The following is a 24799-nucleotide window of genomic DNA, read 5'->3' as shown; positions in this document are numbered from 1 at the left end:
CTTGTTTCCACTTGATTCCAAATTTGATCAATGCTGACATACTGTTCAGAAAACATTCCTTGAATGCCTTTTATGTAGCATGTACTTTGCTAGGTACTTTTCAAACATATTCTTTAACCAAAAAAGGCCTTTTAGTTTTCTGGTCTAGAAACTATGAACTAGCAAGTTAATCGTTTAATGGAAAAGCAAATTAGAAATAGGGACATCTAGGCTCTTATTTTACCTTTGCTGCCACGTACGTTTTAGGGGCTTCAGTATCATCTGTAAAATAAAGGTTCCTAAGATCTAATTTATCTATAGGATTTATAAACTCTGAAATCAGGCTGCAGGTACACACACACGTGCACACACACGCACACACACACACACACACACACACCATGGGAGAGAGGGGGGATAGGAAAGATATAAAAGGCCCCCAAAGAGAACGAAGATGCTAAACTTCAAATGTAATTAAAGAAATACCATTTCTCAACTACCAGATTGATCTTTAAAAATACAAAAGTTTGATAACATACGTTGTTATTGAGCCTAAAGGGAAACAGGCATTCAGGTGGAAGCATAAAATGCTACAATTCCCATGGAAGATAATTTGGCAAAAGCTAACAAATCTGCATTTTGATCCAATACCCTGGCCCTGAAGCTATATCTCCAAAATTAAGAGAAAGTGTGCCTAAGATTATTCATTTAAGCATTATTTGTAATAGTAAAAATAGTGGAAACTACCTAATGACCATACATGGGAGAACAAACTGTGGTGCCTCAGTTTAACACACAATAGAGTACTAGGCAGTTGTAAAAGGAAGAAGGAAGATCTCTGTGAACCAGTATGGGGTGATTTCCAAGGTATGTTGTTAAGTGGAAAAAAGAAGATACAAGAGAGTGTATATAGAAGGCTATATTTTGTGCAAGAAAAAAGAAATAAAATGTGTGTGTACATCTGCTTACTGTTGCAAAAAGAAACAGAAAGGAGAACCTAAAACTAATGATACCGCTTACATAGAAAAGGTAGGTGAGAATGGGTGGAAGGGTAGGAAAGGGAATGAGACCTCTTTGAGAATACTTTTAAAATAAAGTCTTGACTTTTGAATCATGTTACTATTTCATATGTTCAAGAAATAAATTGAAGTCAACAAGGATGAAAGGTGGCTAAAATTGATTTCAAACAGAAACAAATGAACATGAATATATATCAGAGTAATAACATAACGAAACAGAAGAGAATGAAAAAGAATTAATCCAAACAATGTTTGAACATAGTCCTCTGACTGTATACCTTTAGTGAAATATATTCGAAGGTCAAAAAGACTGTGATGAAGTCTTGAACTTTATTTAAGTCAGTTTGGTTTATGTAATGACATTGGTGTAACAATTCCAAGATTATTTTGTACATGTTTTAGGATTGAGCAAATGAATCATGATATTAATGTTCTTGAGAACCAGGGTTCTCACTGTGGGAGAAGGAAGGTATAATTACGGAATGACGGAAGGAGAGAAAGAACCCTGTAGAATTAGAGGTAGCAGTATTAACTCGCAACTTAATAAATGTAAATATATGTATTTTGTCCATTATAAGAGCCTAGATGCAATGGCACTCAAGTATTAAGAAGTAAAAGTCTTTAGGGGTAAAATGTCAGATGCATGCAACTTACTCTCAAAGGGTTCAACCAGAATAATATAAAATGAAATAAAACGGAATGAGATAATGCAACTATGACAATACGTTAACAATTGGCGAATCTAGATGAAGCAGGTATACAAATATTAATGGAATTATGCTATTCTTACAACTTTTCCATAGGTTTGAATTTTTTCAAATATAAATTTGGTGAAAAAAGAAATTAGGATGCAGGGAGATCAAAATGTAAGCAAAAACAAATAGAAAAAAGAAATAGAGGTTTAGTACTCATTGTGACCTGTCTAGCTGCCATTTAGACTGTCATAGGGCAGTAGCTTTCATGCCAGTAAATGCTGAAAAGCTATAGCACTCGATAGCTTCACAGGTACCTTTTGGACAGTAAGGTATTGTGGATTGTGTGCCCAGCAGATGCCTTAAATTTGTATTTAGAATACATCGTTTTCTTTCTATCCAGATGTCTTTGATATGGGCAAAAGGTAGATAAGTATTCCACAGCAGAAAGTTGAAAAGAAAATTTGAACATTTGCTATGGTCCATTTGGTAGCCAAGTCTCATTATCTTCAAAGATGCATTTTTTTAAAAGCTGCTCAAAAACATTAACAAAACTGAATGACAGTGATAGTGGATAGTTTACAGCTCTACCCATAAGGTAACTTCAAAGATGTGATAACTAAGCTGTCCCATTATCAGAAGAACTTTAAATGTAATCCTTTGGGTTTCATCTTCAAGAAATTCATGGAAAAGACTCTGACAAGTACAGGTTTCTGGTAACTGACTGTACTGTTGAACTGAATGAATAAGCATTTTCAGAACTCTAATGAAAAACTGATGAACTCATAAAAGTGCTAACAAAAGATCAAGATGAAAAAAAAATTAATTACATGGGACTGAGTGAACTGATGAGGATGAGCATAATTTTTGTGACTTTCTGTTTGAATTAAAAGAAAAAAATCCCACAAGGACTCAGAGGCAAAGAATATACAAATCAATTTTCACCGCAAAGTAAAGGAGCTGTTACAGTGGAGGATTACTGCACTGAATGTCAATATTATGACATAGTATGAGTGTGTTTCATGTTTGGTAATTGCAATCATTGTTGCTTTTGTTGTGGTCATCCATGTACAATGCTTGGTGTCAGTCTATTTATCTCTTGTAAAAATAAAATACAGTGTGGGTGTGTGTGAAAAAAAAAAATGTAATCCTTTGTTTTGCTTCCTTTTCACTCTATATGCCTCCCTTGGGTAATCCCATTGTCTCCTAAGGTTTCAGTCACTCTCTATTCCTGGTCCTAACTCCTTTTCTGGGCTACGGATGGATGTGGCCAGCTGCCTATTGGACAACTCAACCTGGTGTCCCAAAGGATTCAAACATAGCCAAAACAAATTAATAGCTCTACCCTCCTCCCACCCCCAAACCAGGTTCTATAATAAATTTTGCTTAAGTGGTTCACATCACCATACATCTAGTATCCTAACCTGGAAGCTTAACAGTCACCTGGATTCTCACCTCTTTCTCATTCCCCACATCCCATCAGTCACTAAATACTATGAATTCTATCTCCTAAAGGGCTCTTGAATCTGTCTCCTTCTCTCACCGTACAGCACCTACGTTAATTCAGACCTTTATTAATTCGTGCCCAGGTTGTTGCAAACATTTCTTTTTTTTTTTTTTTTAATTTATTTTTTTTAATTTTATTTTTTTAATTTTATTTATTTATTTATGGCTGTGTTGGGTCTTCGTTTCTGTGCGAGGGCTTCCTCTAGTTGTGGCTAGTGGGGGCCACTCTTCATCGCAGTGCGCGGGCCTCTCACTATCGCAGCCTCTCTGGCTGCGGAGCACAGGCTCCAGACGCGCAGGCTCAGCAATTGTGGCTCACGGGCCTAGTCGCTCCGCGGCATGTGGGATCTTCCCAGACCAGGGCTCGAACCCGTGTCCTCTGCATTGGCAGGCAGATTCTCAACCACTGCGCCACCAGGGAAGCCCTGCAAACATTTCTGATCAGATCGTACTGGCCCTAATGCAGCTGACACCCAGTGTATATACCATTTTGCTTCTTCCTAGGTTAAGAAAATCGGCGTGTGTCATTTACCACCTAAAAACCACATTATTCTCCCTTTTCTCTACAGAATGAAGTCGAGACTCCTTAACTTGCCATTAATAGAGATCCAGCCTACCTCTCTTCTCTCTTCCCTTCTTTCCTTCATCAGCACTCCCACCTGTCTGCCCCACAAACATACATACTTTTTGCTCCAGCCCCACAGAATTTCTCACTGTTTTCAAGCACACCAGGCTCATTTTGAGTTTGGGTTTTTTATACATTATTGTATCTCTCCTAGAATGTCCTTTATTCCACAAAACTATCTCTTCACCTAAAAAGCTCTTCTAGGCTAAGCTATTTGATATTATCATTTTGGTGACAGCTTCGCCAGCACTCCCAAACAGAATAGTTTGGTGCATCTTCTGTAGTATTCGCAGAGCACTCTTTTTTTTTTTTTTTTTTTTAATTTATTTTTGGCTGTGTTGGGTGTTTGTTGCTGCGTGCGGGCTTTCTCTAGCTGCGGCTAGTGGGGGTTACTCTTCCTTGCGGTGCTTCTCATTGCGGTGGCTTCTCTTGTTGCAGAGCACAGGCTCTAGGCACGCGGGCTTCAGTAGCTGGGGCACATGGGCTCAGTAGTTGTGGCTTGTGGGCTCTAGAGCGCAGGCTCAGTAGTGGTGGCGCATGGGCCTAGTTGTTCCGTGGCATGTGGGATCTTCCCAGACCAGGGCTCGAACCCGTGTCCCCTGCATTGGCAGGCAGATTCTTTTTTTTTTTTTTTTTTTTTTTTTTTTTTTTTGATTATCACTGTTATATATATATATATATATATATATTTTTTTTTTTTTTTTTTTTTTTTTTTTATTTTTGGCTGTGTTGGGTCTTCGGTTCGTGCGAGGGCCTTCTCCAGTTGCGGCAAGCAGGGGCCACTCTTCATCGCGGTGCGGGGACCGCTCTTCATCGCGGTGCGCGGGCCTTTCTCTATCGCGGCCCCTCCCGTCGCGGGGCACAGGCTCCAGACGCGCAGGCTCAGCAGCTGTGGCCCACGGGCCCAGCTGCTCCGTGGCATGTGGGATCCTCCCAGACCAGGGCTCGAACCCGTGTCCCCTGCACTGGCAGGCAGACTCTCAACCACTGCGCCACCAGGGAAGCCCCGCAGGCAGATTCTTAACCACTGCACCACCAGGGAAGCCCCAGAGCACTCTTTTTATATTTCAATATTATTATTTATCTGTTTGCATTTGATAAACAGACTAGGAGTTCTCTGAGGATGGTAGAATGTTTTATGTATCTTTATATTAATGCATTAGCAACATGCCTAGCACAGAGTAAACACTCATTAAATACTACTGAATGGATGTTTTTGTATGTGAGTTTTGTGTTTAGCCAAGATATTTGATATAGGATTGCTGAAGTAAACCAGCCAACTCAAATAATTAGGGAAATTGAAAAATATAAGAAGCCATAGTCCTTTGATGTCATAAAAACCATACAAATTTGATTTCTGCCCCAATGGTGGGCAGCACGGTAAATGTTAAATAGATTGGTCCGGAACTATAGATACGGTAAATGAGATTGGATTTGCACTTACTTTGAGTTTGCAGCCTTCATTCTGACACAGCTTCCTGACAAGGGCCCCAATGATGATCATAACGGATTCTCTGATGTCATTGCTCCCAAAGGAACCTCTGAACTTACTCTATTAGCCAAACAAGGATAAAATAGGTTACCAAAACATTTAAACATTTCCAAGGGATATTTTAAGGAAAGAAACAAAGTAGGCAAAGCCTGAGGAAATTGTTTTTATGTGCCTAGGTTGCAAACTCTGAATTTTGCTTTGGGGACACCTACAAATTCACTATCTAGCTTTGGGTTGAAGAGTCTTAGAGTCCTTCCAGGTATTTTTAACGTGGGTCTGTGAAGTCCTGAGAGGTTTATGGACTGGGCTCATTGGGTCAGTGAATCCAAAAAATGGTCTGTAAAATTTTATGCATGGGTAATGAGGGGCTTCACTGATTTTATCAGATTTTTCAAACAAACCCATTTTCTAAAAAGATTATGAACTATTCCCCTAAATCATAAGTGAATAAGTACACTTTTTGTTTTTAAACCTTGGATCCAAGAGAACTCTAGCTTTTGCTTCCAATATAATTTTTAATATCAGAAGAATTATAGCTTATATATGTATAACATGCATAAGATTATACATTATACAATGTACTGTACGTCAAATACCATGAAGATTTTTGAAGTCAAAATAAATCTTTTAAAATCAAATTTTGAAGCATTATCAAGACTTCTCCCCTCTGAAATTTTGTCCTATGTTACATTATATGATAGGTGAACACAATCTTTAAATTTCCATAAAGTATAGTTCAAGTTATTTAGAGGAATTACAAAGAAGACACTATGTGAAATAATCTACTGTACAGTTAATGATTAACAGAAAGAAAATAGTCCAAAGGAATTTGAATATGAATAATCAGAAGGCTCTAGTTTCAGCCTGCATTCTGATGCTAGCAAATTTAATTACTGCCTAGGTTCCTAAGAGCAGCCGAGAGCCTTTATTTTTGCAGTTTCTATTTGACTTACAATGAGGGCTCTCAGGAGTTCTTCATCAGGATGGGAGGCAAATCCACAGGCATAGAGAAACCTCTCCTGGAGGATAATGCTACTGTCACTTTTGAAATCCAAAAAGTCCAAAATGGCATCTAATGAGTCTGGGGTCTGAGCGGAGGTGACAGCATCCACCAGCTGGGGTCTACGGAAAAGGCATAGTCATGCATATCAATGTTTAGGGTGCTTAAGAAATTATTTTGAATCGCTACCATTCATAGACCCCATTGGTTTATGTTTCCTAAAGAAGTGAAAAATTTTTTATTTAAACAAAAGAAAAATGAATGACTTTCTCCAAAGACCCTTCCCCATTTTATTTGAAATCTCTCCCTTAACTCCCTTCTTTCTCCTCAACGTATACTCAGAATATACAAATTAATTTTACTGTATTAGCCTAAGCCAAATATAATTTGGAGATTTATAAATAAAATCATATAAATAATATTGTAAATTAGGTTCAAACTCTTTTCTATATGGGTCATATATAAAAGCTATGGTCCCCCAAATCAATTCTTTTTCTAATTAGCTTTGCAAATATACACATTTCTCAAATGCATAACTTAACTAGGGCAGTATCATTTAATGGAAAGATGGGACATTCTTTTAACTTTCATTTATATCCAAGACAGAAGTTTTTTCTCATTTTTTAAAAAATAAAAAGCACCATGGTATAGTTCAAGTTCAACCACAATGATTAGTTGTGAGCAGAGCGAAACTCCTGCAGGAAAGTGCTAGTTACATATTCTACTCATCAAGAATCTTTGGTTGGCTGAGTCTTGGGATGGTAAAATTTCTGAAACTAGTTGCCATACTAATGAACATATTAGGCATGTTATGATATATATTTTATTCCACATTCACATAACATACCATACATGTATTTAATATGTTATACTTTTTAAAAAAGATATTCTTGCATTATACCGTTTTGATCCTAACAAAAACCCTAGTGAATGAAGCAAACTGAGAGAGAGATAATACTTATTAACTGTCTATTATTGCACTAGAAATTTTAGGTGTGCAACCTCTTTTTGCTTTAACTTCTTTATCCGTAACATGGGGCTAAAAACAGTAGTTATTTTAGGATTGCTGGGAGGATTAAATTACATGATCTATGTAAAACACTTAGAATAGTGCTTGGCACATTGTAAATGTTCAATAAATATATGCTGGCATTAATACCATCACCTCACTGAACATCTCTATCAGTTTAATACTAATATTCTCCCTTATATATAAAGAAACAGAGATATCAAGTCATTTGTTCAAGGTCCCATAGCTGGTAAAAATATAGCTAGGATTGGAACTCAGGTTTTTCTGACTGAAGTACACGGTCTTTAATTACAGTGTTTCCTAAAGTGTTTTTCATGCCATACTAGTCCTACCAAATGCTTTAAGAAAAGGGATTTTCAAAGTCGTGTAAGTTTGGAATATGTTTAAGGCAACTTATACGTAATATCATCAGATTAAAGATGCTGGATATTTCTGTAGCAGAGAACTGTTTAACTTGGTTTCTCCCAGTGTTCTTCAAACTCAGTTGCTCACAGAAGACTTTCCTCTTGGCATACTTGTTAATATTCTATAAGTTATAAGATACACATAATAAAAACTTCAGGAAATGTTACATTCCACCACCCTGACTTTCACTATCCTACACTAAATAGAAGGAATTATTCTCTGTATTTTACGGATGTTGAAAGTGAGGCTCAGGGAAGCTAAATGTAAATGACCTACTTAAAGGTTGTATACTGTTGGAAGTCAGAATTTAAAACTAGGTCTTCTGATATTAGTGCATCCTAGTATCTTTTCTACTGTACTACATTACGTGTGTGTTACCTATGATATGGTACAATATTGTGTAAATAACCTGATTTAGAAACTACATCATGCAATCATACAAATTATTGCCACCTTAAAATTTTTAGGATACAAATAGGCTAAGGCTTAGTGTAATCTCTGTTCTAAATAGCTAATTTTTGCACTATTCTTGTCATATTTTTGTTTTTGATAAAAAGATAAGTCACTCTAAAATATATTTTTCCTAAGTTCTATGATTAAAACAGTCTGAGAATTTATGATTTTGCATATATTTAACTTCTGGTTTAAATATTTATTTTTGAAGATAGTACCCAACTAACTTGTGGTTTGTCATATGGAATTCATATCAATTTTTTTAATGTCTTCAAGGCGAGTAAATAACAAATACAGTCTAGAATAAACAGACTTCTCAGAAAAAAAACTAAATTCTCTTATTCTTGGGTAATTGAGTCCCTTGAACTCAGTGACTACTGCTGCTCTGTGTGTGTGTGTGTGTGTATGTGTGTGTGTGTGTGTACATCTGCGTGTGTAACTTGGCCACTTTCTATTTTTTATTATCTTAATGGCTAGTTTCCACTGTTTGTCAAATGAATTGAGCCATGTTCTATATCATTAGTTAGGATAATTAGTGTCATATGGTTGAATTTGTAGTTATAGACAAATTTTATATTACAAGACCAAAACACTTTTACTTAGAAAGCGTATTTGTATTTACAAAGTAAATTTGGGAATTAAGTCAGCTCTCCTTACTGTGCATGTCAAATAAAGCACTCTCTCATCAAATATTCAAATGATGTACATATTTCTTTTCTCTGGATTCTTTTGGCTGTTTACCTCAGTACTCAATTTTCTTTTTAAAACACGGCTTCAATGGGGATGATCACATAAAAATGAAAGCACATTTTCAACTGAAAAGATCATATTCATTTTTTGTTTTTATAATCAACTCTGAAATCTTTTCCAGTGTAAATAAATAGCTAGGGAACACAATTTCACAACAGTGAGGCAGCACAGGCACCGTGGTGTCACAATGAAGCCCTGCCCCCCCCATCTATGTACCAATCCAGACCTGATGTAAACTCATGAATACTCAAAAAACAATGTTCACTCTGAGTCACTACTGAAAACTTGTTATTGCATGTCTGGTCAATTAACCACTGCATTACCGCACTGAGGTATAACTGTTCAATGAAAACGCAAAACAACAAAACAATTGATTGGAAGGTGAGGCAGTTGGTTAAAAAGGGATCTTACTTGCTTAATAAACAATAACCCAGTAATGCTTTCCCACAGACAACCCCACACAATGTTCAGGGCACTTACAGTACTTCCTTGTTTTCAGCCTTTAGGATTTGGAGGATCTCTTCTTTCTTTGCAGTCCTGAGGTGCTTGATAAAGGTCAGGAAGCTTCTGACAGCCTCAGCCTTGGAGAGGTTGTCAGGCTGCAGGTGTTTTCTGATGGACTGCCAGTGCTCCGAGAGCTGCAAAACATGGCCGCAGGCCCATACCACATTCATAATTCTGAACATCCACATTTACAAAGGATGTTCTTTCCGGAAATAAACTTTCCTTTGTATCTGACAAGCCAAAGAAGCTTTTTGTGTCTTACCTCAATATATCTGATCGCCCCCTGTCCGTACCACACTCCTGTGGCTCTCAGAGGCTAACACAGAGGCCTGCTGACTCTGTGTACAATTCCCCTGTAGGAGGACTGTTTTTGTCTATTAGCACTTAGCTCAAAGGACCTCAGACTTCTGGGCATATGGGTCATTCCATGGTTACAACAAGGGAATTCTATCTGAGGCCAGACTTTGACTACCATAGTGAAATGATGCCAAAATTTCATTAACAACAGGATATTTTGGAGGGCAAAAAAATCAGAACTGCTGAAGAATTGTATCAGGTTTCTTACATACTGGAACCTTACTGAAAACCAGTTTCTGTAATAATTTGAGCTCCCTATTCTCTTTATTTTACTGCTGTATGAAACGCAAACAATAGTAAATAGTTTGCAAACAATAGTAAAACATATTGCTGGGGTCTGAACTGTTCATTTCATATATCCATGTTAAGTAGAGTATTATTTAGATAAAGGTAATTCTCACATACACCATTGTTATGCTGCTGTGGTTTTAAAAATAGTAAATAGTTCTAATTAATGACATCTTTTGGCTTAGAAATAAGCTAAAAACTTATTTTTTGTAGTTTATTCTATTATTCGTAGAATAATGTCCATGCTGCCAGTTTTTAAATTACTCATTCCTTCCAATAAGCAACAGATATATATTTTGCTCTTTTTCCAAGTCCCTTTTGGTTACCTAATCTTAAGAGGATATTCCAAAACAAAATTCCAGTTGTACTTAGCTAAAGATTTACTGGGTCATTTCTGAGGGCAGGGAGCATATCAATGTGAAGTCAGATTTTTTTTTTTTCTTTAAAGGGTTGCACTGGTGACATTATACTGAAGTTGGAAAACACATTCCTCAAAGACATAAACCTTTCCCACAATAATGAAGAAATAGTTATGAAAAATCTTAGATGGCTCATAATGTTGGATAACTGTGTGGGGGAGAAATTAACAGCATAAGAAAAGATGATTGGCTTCATTAGTCACCTTTCTAAATAATTTCCATCTCATATGACATTAGAAAATTACACCAGAACATGAGATGATTTATGGAAGAAAAACAAAAGAAAAAACCAAGTGTGAGAACAATTATTTTTTGGTCTCATTTTGTTTTTCCCTTAATTCAATTTTGGTATATTTGAGAAACTAGCAAGGAATTAGTGCCTCACACTTTAAGCAAATTATGGTATTAGTCCTTGATGTGTCTACTTTTCTCAACACTAATAATAGCCAAGGGTAGAGCATCTTCTGGTAGCTACAAACAGAGCCTGAAGCCAAGGGTTTGCTCTCCTGATAAGAGGTGAAGTATTAAGAAATGCTGGAACCCAGTGTCATATCTGTGGCCATACATCACAACTGATTCATACAATAAGTGAAATTTCTCTTTGTTGGATTAAAAATGTTATGAGATGATCTACACTTTGCCTTGGGGATGTGCTATCTCACTTCTGGCTGTAACTGCAGGGGAGGTTGGGGCATGGTAAATAAGTGTTCCCAATTTAGGCAAAGAGTTTGGTATCCTTTTTTAGTCCTCACAGCAATTCTCAGAACACTGAGGTCAGTAAAACATTTCACCTGTGGACATATTACTACCAAATGGCAGAACTTTCAGGATTCAGACCCCTGTCTGTGCTCTTGATGCCATGCTTCCCCTTAACTTCATGAGGCCCTTATCCCCACTGCATTCTAAGTGCTGCTTTGAGGAAGCTCTCCTTAAGTCATAACATTTTTTATTTGAAATGAGTGGATGGTAATCATTGGTTAATTATTGTTGTATTATGCATCACCTTAGGTGCGTATTATTAGGCTACTGCCATTATAACTCAGTGGTGGCTGGTAGTTCTTTGTAAACTTTCTTTACAAATTAACTGAAGCTTCCATTGGAGACAGAAGGAAAACAGAACTTTAAGCCATGATCATTCCATGATCTGGCCACACAACGCAGTTGCTCACACTTACAGAAGGGCATCCTTTGCACTCGCTCTCAAAGACCTGGCCCACAATGGGAATGGCCGTGTATTTCGAATCAACTGCTTTAATGATGGCTGTAACCTGTTTCCCAGGCATCAGTCTTGGGCCTGCTTCCGTTGTCTTCAGCTCTAATTTCTGCCTGCATAACCAAGGAAGAGAAATATCACATTAGCAGCATTCTTTTGAGTGAACAAGCTACTAATTGTCATTCTTTTGGCAAACAAGATACTAATTTATTCAAATTCTGTAAGGCCATGTCTTTCAAACTGTGATATCTCCGGCAGTAACAGAAACCTCAAGATAATTATGAAATTTTTCTGGAGCAACAATTTTACTCAAAGATTTGAAAATTTAAGTCTGGAATTTAAAAACATTATGACAAGAGACTATAGGAAAGAAAATTTGCCTGGATATGTGATGTCACCTCTTTTGGATTTAGCCCAGCTCTCTGAAAATGATGTCTTCAGTACAACCACGTTTCACTTATTAACTAAGACAATTAGGAAATCTGGTTTTCCAAAACTGGCCTCAATAATATTTTTATCTGATATGCTCTTTCAGAAGCTTGCCTCTCTCCCTTCAAGAGGTGGAATCTACATCCCTCCCCTTGAACATGGGCAGGACTCTGTGACTGCCCCGACTCACAGAGAACAGCAGAAGTTTCAATATGTGGCTTGTAAGGCTAAGTCATAACAGGGAATTCAGCTTTCATCTGGCATGCTAGCAGCACATACCTCGAGAGAACTGAGCTGCCATGTAAGAAGTCTGGCTACCCAAACCTGCCGTGTTGAGAGGCCACATGGAAATCAAGAGAGATGCATAAGGACCCTCAGTAGTGTGAGTCTCCCAGCCCAGACACCAGACGGGTGAGGGAGCAGCCTTTGAACCAGCTCTGGTCATGCCCAGCAGGACCAAGGCAAGTGCCAGGATTATGAGCGAGAATAATCAAGCGATTGCTGTTTTTTTATACCACTAAGTTTGGAGTGGTGTGTTATAGAGCAAGGAAACCTGACAAACCTAAGTAATTAAAAAATATTAATTTTATATGAAAACAATATGGCTCTAGTACAAAGTAGAATGCAAGGTTCTAATCCAGAGGAGACTTCAATAAAATTTCAAGCATTTATGGTTTGAAGCATTTCTCCCAAGATTTTGCAACCATGTACCTCTGACATTAGGGCTACTTCAGAAGAAACATTTGAGAAACAGTGACGTAAGATAAAATTTACATTTAATGCTAGAGATGTTCTTCTGAGTTAAAATTTGAAAATAATACATACTCTTAGATTTGAAATTCTAGTTCTTTAGCCTGTGAGAACTATTCTGACCAGAGAAATTTTCTCCAATTGAAATAATAGGCTTGAATATGTAAGTACTATAAATCACATCACTTTACTATGGAACTTTTCTGTGCTTATTAACAACAATAACAAAAAATAATCCTGAGGCGAGAACACACAAATGCCACCATTTTTTAACTCTTAACATTAAAAACATTTGACAGAGAAATTAGAAAATAAATGAGAATGAATCAAGTAGTTTGCCTTTTCAAAATTTAAATTCTATTCAATAAACAATTTATTTTTAATGAAATTCTATTTTAAAACATTAAGTATTTATTACATGCCATATATTATTGTAGATAATATGAAAAATAAAGATGAACAGACAATCACTGTTTTAAAGGAACTCAGTCAAAATGAGGAAGCACGACATACACATGTGCATGTATATATACACATATATATATTTTAAAACCAAGTATAATAATATATCAAAGAACAGTAAAGAAAACTTAAATTCTAACATTATCTTACTTCGATAATATTTTGCCTGCAATTGTTTGTAGAAAATTCAGCTTCAAAGCATGTATCTCTTCTGCGAACACAGCTACAACAAAGCTGTCTTCTATCTTATAGGTAGTGACAGATGTGGCTTTCGAAGTGACACCCAAGACCTAAATAAATAAATATACGTGGTTGTAACAAGTAATTAGCTTTTTATCTTTGAATCAAGCCAAATAGTGAATTATCTTTTAATCTTCACAAGAACTTCCCCCTCACCCAAACCTACAATATATTAAGATAAACCTATTTATATAAAACTAATACCCTAAACTAAAAATTATAAGTGTTCCCAAATTATATTGTTACCTTATTCACCTATTATTTTTAAATAATCTCTACAAAAGGTAATTACTTGGTTGCCTCAAAGAAAGTGATAGCAAGCATACCGGATTTAGGGTTGTAAATCCAGACCTCTCTGTTTTGCATGAATCCAAGGCCTTAATTTTGATCACCTTGTCCTGATGAGCCTGGTAGGTCACTTTACAATCTCCAGAGATATCTACCTAAAAAGAAAAGCAAAAATACAATGTTTGGCATTCTCACATGGACCATTTGAATTCCAGTGGGAAGTGGCTTGAAAATTGGGGTTCTAATATGTCATGGGGGACTGCCTTTCTGCCCAGGCTGACAAGCTAGGAAGGCAGAAGAATTCAATGTTGCCTGCAGCATGTGGATTCTTTTCCATTCCCTTTGTTTGAGTCTTATGAGTGCCTTCATATTGCCCCAGGAATAATAAAGGATTTCCTACTTCTCTCTAATGTCTAATAGGAATTGGACAAATGGCCTGGTCATAATCAAAACCTCTCGTAAATGGGTAATTATGTGGCAAGGGGAATTGACTTTTAATGCTGTATGTAGGCTGCGTGTGCGCGTGCGTGCGTGCACATGCTTTGATGAGTATGATTCAAAATCCTTAAAAACCTGTGGGATTAATTCAACTCATTATAACTCACATCAACAATTTGAATGTAGGCAAATGTATCTCAATACAGACTCAGTTTAGTGTCTCTGAGTCTTCCCTCTGGCCTCTACAAGCACCACCCCCAGTCTTCATTCTGGAAAGCTAACCAGCATTCCCTTGGCCCAGCCTTGCCATCAGATTTTCTCACCCACTGATGGACTGGCTGAATTCAGACAAGAAAAGTTGGACTCAGCTTTGCATTTGACTCCAGGTATGGTACTGAAGGAGTCACTAAACTTCCCTAGTTCAACCTCGGTTTCTTCGTCTATAAAATGAAGAGGGTTTGTATAGACCAGTGGTTCCTCAAACTGACAATGCATCTACATTAGCTGAGACACTGTTAAAATACAGATGCTAATCTACTTAATCAGAATCTCTGCAGTGAATCCAGGGAATCTATATTTTTAATAAGCTCCCCGTGGGATAGTGATGCACAGGGATGCCACTGGAATATTCTCCAAGGTTTTTTGCATCTCTATCATTCAGTCATTCTATAGGTCTCCTTAGTATGACGGATTCTAATTCCTTCTACCTTGTATTCAAATACAAATTGGGGTAAATGGCAATTCATTTCGTATGTAAATCAGATAACCACCCAAGTCACCTTTTCTAAGCATTACCACAGCAGTAATATTTTTTACTGAATTTCTGCAGATAGAAACCCATATAAACAATTTTGGTAACTTTATTGACAAATACGTTTCTGGATCCTTAATAATATTAGTTAAGTACCTCATTGGTAGTTCCAGAGCTTAACTGCATCTGAAATAGACTAGCCAGGCCTCTCTTGAGATTTTCTATGGCTACTGGTTCATTTGGATATGAGTAGAACTCTTTGACCTAGGCAAAAAAAAAAAAAAAAGGACAAACATAAATAGAGCAAAAATGCATCATTTACCAGATTTGGTTAAATAAATAGCAGGGAAGGTTAGATTCTCACCCCCTATCAATTCTGGGAGAAAGAGATCTGTTAGTCCAAAGCTGGGACTTCTTTTTTTGTGAAAAGAAGCTATTTACATTTCTAAGAAGCTACACCGTCCAAATACGACATTTCAGGAGACTGTTAATGAAGGCTCTGAATATGATGAGCGTAACATAGGGAAGGAAAGAGAGCGCCGATACGGGGTGGGATTTCTGTGAAAACAAGAAGGATTGCCCAAGGAAGAGAAATCAGGAACATTCTCTTCAAACATGTCAATGCATTCTCTACCTGTGATTCTGCTTGAAACAAAAACTAACCAAGGTTTAAAATAACATCAAAGAAACAGATTCTTGGAAGAGAATGGCAGTCTCCATGCTTGAGACTCCTGAGGCAGCATAGCCTCTAAGGGCTATGATAAGGGCCCACACGTGGCCAAAATGCCCATGGACAAAATTCCACAGGATTGATGTTCTGCCCTCCACAGCATTCATGTTGGCCTTGGGTATAAGGAGACATACAAGGTTGGAAGACTTGAGGTTTAGGGTGCTAATCTTGTATGGCCTGCCCCACGCGCTGCTTTGAGTTTCTCTTTAGAAGGTGGGAAAAGGAGGTTGGAATGAGGAAGGTGACAGTGATTTGGCTGCACTAGTAAATAAATGGTTTATCTTAGCTTTGTTTCATCCTCAAGATTTATAGGCACAGAGGTAATAACGATGTCTCATACCATTTTGAACATTTAGCTCATGTTTAGGAAACAAGGATAAAAATACAAAGAATTTTCTGGAAAGCAGGCTGTCATTTTTTACTCTGTATTGACTCCAAACATGTCACATGATTTAGAAATGGAGAGGTTGGATATAGCTTCCCTGTAAAAATTCCCAAGGTCTATGATAATTATAGCTGGCATTTCTACCAGAAATATCCTGAATGCCTTCTTATTTCTCTTTAAAACCAACCATGACTTCTCAAGTAAAGCTGAAAGCTCAGTCATTATGCAATAAATTCAATTAATACCAATCTGAACAATTTAGTGTACATGAAAACTCCCTCATCCCTTAGAAGAAGAAAATACTTTACCTGAATTATCCTAACAAGTGCCTCAAGTTTTCTATTTTTATTTTCTACATATACTCTGCCTAGTGATAGATTTATTAGGTACTTTATCTGGCAATTAATTTTAGTCATTACAGTGGATGAACCTATAAATGTTGGAATTGTGTTTGTCCAGCTTAAAAAGGAACTGGAATAGTGATCTCAGTGTCTGAAAATCCATGGAATCATATTCTCAAACAAATCACTGGCAATTTCTCAGAACCAAGGCTGAGTTTCTGATGTTCTATTTTGTAAACTAGGTCTTCTTTCCTTTTAGGAATTATAGTTTAACTTTCTTTTCAAATATTTGGGAGTATGGAATCTGCAAATATCAGGACTAATAGAGCTTTATAACTGGATCGCTTGAGCCCATACACAGTCAGAAGGGCTTACTGGTAGCAATACACACATGCCTAAGGCCTGTGACTTTTTTGGTCTGAGCCTTAAATACTTCAGAAAGTGAGAGGAGCCATTAAGTGGGAAAAATGCTTGTACTATCATCAGTATCCTCACTTTGCTTCCAAGCTACAAAATATGCCTGAACTATTTATAAAGTTTTACCTAAAATTTCAGGAAACCCAGGTCTCAGATTTAATCTTTAGACTATGCATAAGGTTAAATGCTCTCGTGTTACTCCTACTTCTTTTGATCTTGACTGCTAGATACCTAAGAAAATGGTATGCTGATTTTTTTTCCTGGGAGGCTGAGCAACGTAAACTGTGAGACAGAAAAAATTTTTTTCATTCCTTCTATTAGCTTTTATTGTTTCCCTAGAACTAGAAAAGTGGACAAGTCTCTTTTTCCTTTGTCTGCCTGCTACATTTGGGGCCTAAATTCTCTTCCTTTAGTGCAGAGCAATGAGATCCAAAGTGAAGACAGCACTGGTATCCATATTAGCTAAATGTCAAAACTGTTAGAATCGAGTAGGGTTTTGATAATTAAGAAAATAATAAATAAAAAATCAGAACTTGGAAGTTTAATCCACACGGCTGACACAACCATAATCTTAAATTCATTATTTCACAACAGGAACTAAGTAAGTTTTATTATATTCAGGCCATAAAGCTGATTACTTCATTCAGTTCTGAAATGAGCTCTGAACATCCAAGAGCACAGGACTCTTATCTAAATTCACAGTCCCCAAAACTTCCAGAGACCGGCAGCATAGTAGACTAGTCACAAACTAAGACTTTAACCCAAGGAAACTAAACATGGTGGGGGGCGGGGGTTGTGGGGAAGGAGACTCAGTGCCTCTTCTGGGATAATTTTGAGGGCCAATCTCCCCTTGGAATCAGTAGGGATTATACATATTTCTTTTCCTTAGGAAAAAATTACTTCTATACATTCCCTTAATTTACACATTCGTTAAGAATATAAGAGAAAGCAAATTTTCATTAACTGGTCAAAGAGCAAAAATAAACAAAAAGGATCTCAGCAAACAGAGAGTAGTCATTTTATCTGGTCTACTTAGCTGAAGCTATGTCTCCTTCATATGTATCTAAGACAGAGCATAGCTAAGAAATGATACATTGGAAAACAGACAAGTGAAGAAATATATAAAGAACGAGAAGGTTTTCAAGGTGCCACATTTCTTTGGGAGGTTCTGTGTGTGTACATGAGCCACACTGCCAGATTCGGAGAGCAAATCAATGTCTAGGAACAACACAAAATAAGGGACAGACTTGGCAGCCACATGATTAATGTAATCAATACTGAGCAAAAAGCAGAAATAGAAGTCTGGTAATATTCTAGTTAATTGGATTAGCATCCAGTACTGTAACTTGAGGCATCTTTTGCATGTCAGTCTTAACCAGAAAACTGTCATATTTCCAACTTCATCTATGATTTGTAGATAAAACTAGAGTCATACCCAAACATTTAAGTAGGGGAGATAAGTAGGCATGGAAAAAAAATATGTGCAATAAATATGCATCTAAGTATTTCCATGAGATATCTTTTACAATGTAAATGTGGGAGCTTAAAACAGGGGGCTCCGGGAGGACAAAAATACATGCTGATGAGTATCCTTGAAATCACAGAAATTTCTTAAATTGAGCCTGGGATAGAAAATACTCTTTGAGAAAACAGCAGTACAGTCTTCCCTTTCACAATTTCTCTCATAGTAAAATGAAGTGATAGTTTAAATAATGATCTTTCTGACAGTGATGTGGCTAAAAAGTCCAGGTGGCTTCTTCGTCTCCAGGGTCATGTTTTTTCCAACAAGTGCTTTACTGTGTAATTGAAAGATCCCACAATGTACTTTGACCTGTGGCTACGGTAAATCATCACAAGTAATAGCTCCTGTAGAAACGGCACGTTGGAGTCACTGAAACAATGATGTGGCAGGTCCATCCCAGCCTTTGAACAGGGAGGGCACTGAGTCCTTTTGTATGTGTAACGAAAGACTTTGTACTCAACCGCTACCCAAGGGGCTATAAAACGATTGGTTTGTCGTTAAGATTATAAATGCAATTAATATTTTCGAAATCAAGCATCTTGCCACATTGGAAGGCCAGAGATGAAAATAACAGTAATTCATGTTGTTAATAAAGTTGTGCCACATGAAAATCAAGTCAGTTATAGATACAGTGAAGAATAAAAAGAAGACTACAAGGCAACCGGAGAGACTTTTTTTTTTTCCCCCAAATACATTCCAGCTCGAAAACACAGTAAAATATAGAGGTTTCCGGCACAAACCCTCTGTTTTAAATACCAGCTCCACCACTTGCCAGTTGTGTGACCTTAGGCAAGTTTCTTTACTTCTCTTAACTTTGGTTTCCTCATCTATTACAAGAGGACGAAAAAGCAGCACCTGCTTCCTAGGGCTGTCATGAGGAAAAAGAGAGAATTCATGTAATGCCTTCAGTCAGTGCAGGCATTAAGCACTAAGTATGTTTTAGCTATTATTAAGCAAACAATAGGCACAGACTTCCTCACAGTCTGACTCATTTTAGCCCCATATAACCTTATTTGTTCATTCCTTTAATTTACAAACATTTATTGAGTTCCCACTATGAACAAGGTGCTGAATATACAAAATAAAGACACAACTGCCACCCAAGAGAAGCTTACTCTGAATGTGGATGGCAGACAAGTAAAGAGAGAATTGCAACACGCTGTGATAAATGCTTGGATAGAAATAAGCTCAGGGGAGTATGGGGTTTGGGAAAGGCTTTCAGAACACCAAGTTGGTCAGTGCAAGGCTTGGTTCTGGGTGCTTTGGGGAGGAAGGGAGTAAAAGGGCTGGAATATAAAGAGGAACAGCAATTTTCTCCACCAAAACCCATAATCTAGCAATGAACACAAATGACCAAAAGGAAAGTAATGAGGGGCATGAGTGAGCTATAAAGTGCTAAGAGGGTTCTGAAGAGGGATGGTTATTTCCAGCTGGCTAGAAGGGTGTGAACTTTATAAAAGAAAGGGCCTGCAAGCAAAGCCTGAAGCATGGTAAGTATTCTAACAAGTGGAGAAGGAAGAGAAGGATTCTTGAAATGGTGATTCATGTTTGGTTATAGGAGAGTGATGATATAATAATCCTTCTTGTGAGTCCCTTTTTAGTACTTTATTAAAAATGAGCATCATGAATAGCAAAATATTTCATGTCTGAAATATATATTTTAAAGTATTTGTTTTCACTTTTAGTTTGAATCTAGAAATTCTGGATCTAAAGAAATTTTAGAGATTTGTAGTTTTAACTATAATGATCCCTTTCTGTTTTTCTACTTTAGTTCCTAAAAGTAAGCTTTCATCTTATACTAATATGTTTTTATACATGTCAGTATAACATCTATACTTTTCATAAACCCACATATGTAATGCTTGATAATTCACAGATCAAAATTGCTTTTCAATTCCAAACATACTAAGACCATTTTAATAGACTAGACTCAAACCGTAAGAGATGCACAGTTACGGAATTTTCAAAGCAAACTTCCAATGTATATTATAGTGTTCATTCATTACTTTAACATATAAAATGCTTTTCAGTTGTAGCTATAAAATAATCTAAATGCTTTTCTAAAGAATCAACTCTATCTTAGAAATGCCATACCCCTTCAAAAGCTTCAATTTTGTACTTAATCCAGTTATTGATTTCTTATGACAAGTTAATATCACTTATCTAAGTTAGATCATTTCATTCTCATAATTTGTCTACTTTCCTGAATTTATCCAATCATCTCTGATGACCTATTGTGTTACAATATCTTTTGAATTCTTCCTAATTTAATAAGGAATGTACCTTTTAATTATAAAATATAAGTGAATCCAATGCCTTGATTTACTTCTGAAACATTTAATTTGCAACTTCTGTTTATTAGTTCTTGAAAAATTCCATTTTCCATAAAAGTAGCAACACCATGATCACCTAAAATAATATCTACTGAAGGAGAGAAAAATATGAAGTTGGAAAAAACAATGTGGAACTCCAAAAATCACTTTTACCTTTCCATGGACTAGGTGAAGGAACACAGGTCTTTGCAGAGCTTCCAAGTTTTCCTTTCTTATGATTTGGGATGGCTTTTTTCCTTTGAAAATGCTCTTCTCTCCTCTCTGTTGATTCACATTTTCGACATTTACATCTTTTATCTGGAATCATGGAAAGAAACCTATTAGAAAAACTTCCTATGTCTGTTTCCATCAGAGTCTCCTAGAAAGTAAAATGGTAAAGCAATAAACGAGGTTGGTCATAATTTCTTCTGTCATTCTCAATTCATGATTCGTAGGACCTAACTATCAACTTTAAAAGAATGGAGAAGGTATTAAAAATTAGATTTTTGAATTAGGTAAAAATACTGACATCAAGGAAATCTGTGACTTCAACTCTACTCAATACTCTGTAATGGCCTATATGGGAAAAATTTTTTTTAAAAAGAGTAGATATATGTATATGTATAACTGATTCACTTTGCTGTACACCTGAAACTAATACAACATTTTAAATCAACTATACTCCAATAAAAAATTTTTTAAATTAAAAAAAAAAAAAGAAATCTTTGACTTCAGGTCTACAATAATTGTGGCTAGAAGATAGCTCTTTTATGTCATTGTCACTCTCCATTTATTTTGAACTGCTGCTGTCTGCCTGCTCTCTTCACTTTCTGTACAATTTGTTTGAAAGGAATCCTGGCCACTGTACTTTATTTGTACATACAAAATTAAAATGAACAGTCTGATTACTGAACAAAGAGGTACAGAATGTTTTCTGCAAAATACTGTTCTATTGAGAAATGGCTTAGTGAGGTGGATGATAAAATTTTGATCCGACTTGGAAAACACACACAGCTATTAGAGACAACCAAAGAAGCAAAGATCACTTGATAAACGTATTGCAGTGACACCTCATTATAAAGTATATCAGTAACTACTTATCAGTGACAATGAAGCAAATCTTGGTCCTGTGTACCTGTTTCACACTGACATGTAGAAGGAGAACTTACTATACTGGAGAAACTATTGCCTTTAGGTCCTTGAAAAGCAAGTGTGTGCTCACCATATATTGAAACTGGAACAGGCCGCAGAGGCCATATAATTTGAACCTCTTTGTCAACACATAAATCTAAAGCATCATAACTGACCAAACACTGCCATTCAGGGGAGCACCTCGTTCTGTCCTCAAGAAGAATGCAGAATAGGTTTACTCCCTCATTGGTAATTTTACCTGTTGGATCAAGGAACTCAGAAAAATTGGAAGGTCACAATTTATCTCCTCCTTCAGTTAGAGTGGTCTCGATTGCTTTACACATAACATGGATTCTAGACTCCTTAGTTTCAGAACACTTCAAATGGATTCTAGTTTAATGTGCTTATTAATATGCATATAGAACTGGACATCATACTTCAGTTACTCACCCGTATACACCTTCGTTTGCCTGCATCAACAATTTGGAAAGATCAGATCACTTTTGGTTAGCAAAAACTTCAAAATTGTACCTCTACTTATTTTAGTGATGGATAACAAATTCAATGACTATATGACCAAGAGTACAAACAAGTGCTGTTGAATGGTACACTTCTCAAAGACTGCTGACATCTAATCTTTGCATCTCTCTGGTAGAAAATGCTCACCATAATCTGGATCAGTTGGTCGTCATCACCATCAGGACTCCTCCACAGTAAGACAACATCCACGTTGGATGAAATTCGGTAGCCCACGCTGTCTTGGAGGTTTCCTTTGCCCCGATCAAGAAAAACTTCAGTGGAGTATGTGAGTTTGTATAGTCGGTCATTATTTAATGAGAGACCAGTTGTGTGACCTGCATAAAGATAGTGACACAAGTCAAGTCTTAGTTGTAAGGCACCCACCAGGCCAGGGACTGTGCCATCTATCACAGTGGTACACAGTGGGAGCTTATGTTTGCTAATGGAAGTAAATTTTTGCTAAGTGAAACATGGTTCTACTTCTCCATCTGCTGAAATTATTGGCTTGAACAACAACAAAAACCACAACTAACAAAGAAATAAGCTTCCATTTCAGAAAACCTTAGTTTGTATTCTTAATCAGTAATCAGATTATCTAAATATTGCCCTGGTTGAACTAAATTTTTAAAAGAAATACCATTGTATTGCTTTAAATTATATGAATATGATTTCTTCCCTGCCCCCCACCCCAGCTTTACTGAGGTATAATGAATATGATTTCAAGTAGAGATTCAGCCAGAGATTGCTTTATAATTTAATAAAAAACATTTGTTATTAACATACCATTTAAATACAACAGATCAAAGCCAAAGTAATTTTAGTAGTTAGAAAGCAGTCCCTTACACTGGATATTTTGAGTATTTAAAGAATAACCCTCTAACGTAATTTATCCTATTAATTTAATTAGTAAACTTTTAGTATGAATGTACATTTCAAGGCTACACATATGTAAATTTAAATTAGCTATTCCTGAATAAAACAATGTTTTCCTACATAAAATCCTGGCACAGGCTTTAACCTGGCAGGGACAATTTAATGTCAAATAATATACAAGTCAGTATTATGACCAAAAAAAATTGATATATGGAAGAGTTCTCATACTCTCCAAGTCAGTTTATCTTAACCCAAAGAAATGTAAAAGAGTAGGATCAAGGCTTTCCCAGAGATGACTTGCAGTTTATGGTCATACAAAGTCTTTGTATGTTTTCTATCCATAGCCCTCAGGAGATAGTAAAAAAACAATTTCAGTATACATTTTTCCTCAGTGCTAACAGGGTAGCATTGCCTAGTTAACTATAATTGGGAACCATAACTTTTTTTCCCTCAGGACTTATGCACGTGGGAGAGGGACAGGAAAGGAGGTTGAGATGACTAGGACAGAAGTGAGGCAGCTGAGAAAGGAAGTGAAATTACTTGGAAAGCCAGAAATTAGAAAACCTCGGAAAAGTCTTTACTATTTACTGTCTCTATCATCTACTATGGCGCCTACTGTCCAGAGGAAAAAAAGGTCAAATACATTGTCTCTAACAAACTGTTCTAAGTGTTTTATACACATTAACTTATTTAATCTTCACAAAAACCTAATGGGGTAGGTACTATTATTAGCCTGATTTTATAGATGAAGAAATCGAGGGACAGAGAGATTATACAATTTACCCAGATCACCCAGGAAATCAGTGGCGGAGCCTCTAACACCCTGTCTGGATCTAGAGACCATGCTCTTACCTATACTATACACATATAAACCTTTAGGTTGAACTCTTCCATTCCTGGGGAGTGAGCTAGGAATTCATTCATTCATTCTTTCATTCACCAAGGATGTACTGAGCACCTACTGGGTAGTAGGCACTTTTCTAGGCTCTGGGACTATACCAGTTAACAAGCAGACAAAATTTCTACCTTTGTGGAGTTTACCTTTAAATGAGGAAGGGATGGGAGATTTAAAAAGCAAGTACATAAACAAATTATAAAGTATGTTAGAAGTGCTAATGAAGACAAATGAAACAGGAAAGGGAACTGGGAAGCTAAGGGAAAGAGCTTTGTGAGAAGGTAATATCCCGGGCAAATACTTTAGGCTAGCCACATGGATATCTGTGGAAAGAGCATCCCCCTACCCTCTTTCCCCGCATTCCTACCCACCCCCCGCCCCTCCACAGAGGGAGTAACAAGTTCAAAGGCCCTGAGGAGAGTTCGTGCAGGTGTAATGGAGAAACAGCAAGGAGGCCAAAGAGGCTGGGATTGGCTAAGTGAAAGACATAGCAGAAGGAGATGAGGTCAAATAGGTACCCATGGGTGGCTGGGAGACTTGGGGGGACATTTGCATAGATTTAGAATTTGATGGAGTGAGATGGG

General features: G+C 36.8%; 1 protein-coding gene across 4 annotated transcripts in view; it reads right to left on the bottom strand.

The window, feature by feature from the left end:
* MTTP (microsomal triglyceride transfer protein) overlaps positions 1-24799 on the bottom strand; it is a 57423-nt gene that overhangs the window by 18685 nt on the left and 13939 nt on the right. For all 4 annotated transcript variants that reach the window (XM_007172891.2, XM_007172890.2, XM_057546797.1 and 1 more), the window contains 9 exons: positions 22595-22782; positions 20972-21115; positions 15247-15354; positions 13940-14056; positions 13524-13663; positions 11695-11845; positions 9432-9589; positions 6267-6435; positions 5266-5373 (listed from right to left, as the gene is read on the bottom strand). In XM_007172891.2, coding sequence (XP_007172953.2) covers positions 5266-5373; positions 6267-6435; positions 9432-9589; positions 11695-11845; positions 13524-13663; positions 13940-14056; positions 15247-15354; positions 20972-21115; positions 22595-22782 — 1283 coding nt within the window. The remainder of the gene's footprint in view (positions 1-5265; positions 5374-6266; positions 6436-9431; positions 9590-11694; positions 11846-13523; positions 13664-13939; positions 14057-15246; positions 15355-20971; positions 21116-22594; positions 22783-24799) is intronic.

Source organism: Balaenoptera acutorostrata, chromosome 5, assembly GCF_949987535.1.
Source record: "Balaenoptera acutorostrata chromosome 5, mBalAcu1.1, whole genome shotgun sequence".
In the NCBI taxonomy this organism is placed as follows: domain Eukaryota; kingdom Metazoa; phylum Chordata; class Mammalia; order Artiodactyla; family Balaenopteridae; genus Balaenoptera; species Balaenoptera acutorostrata.
Note: the sequence above shows the minus strand (reverse complement) of the source record. Positions and strands in the feature narration are given on the sequence as shown.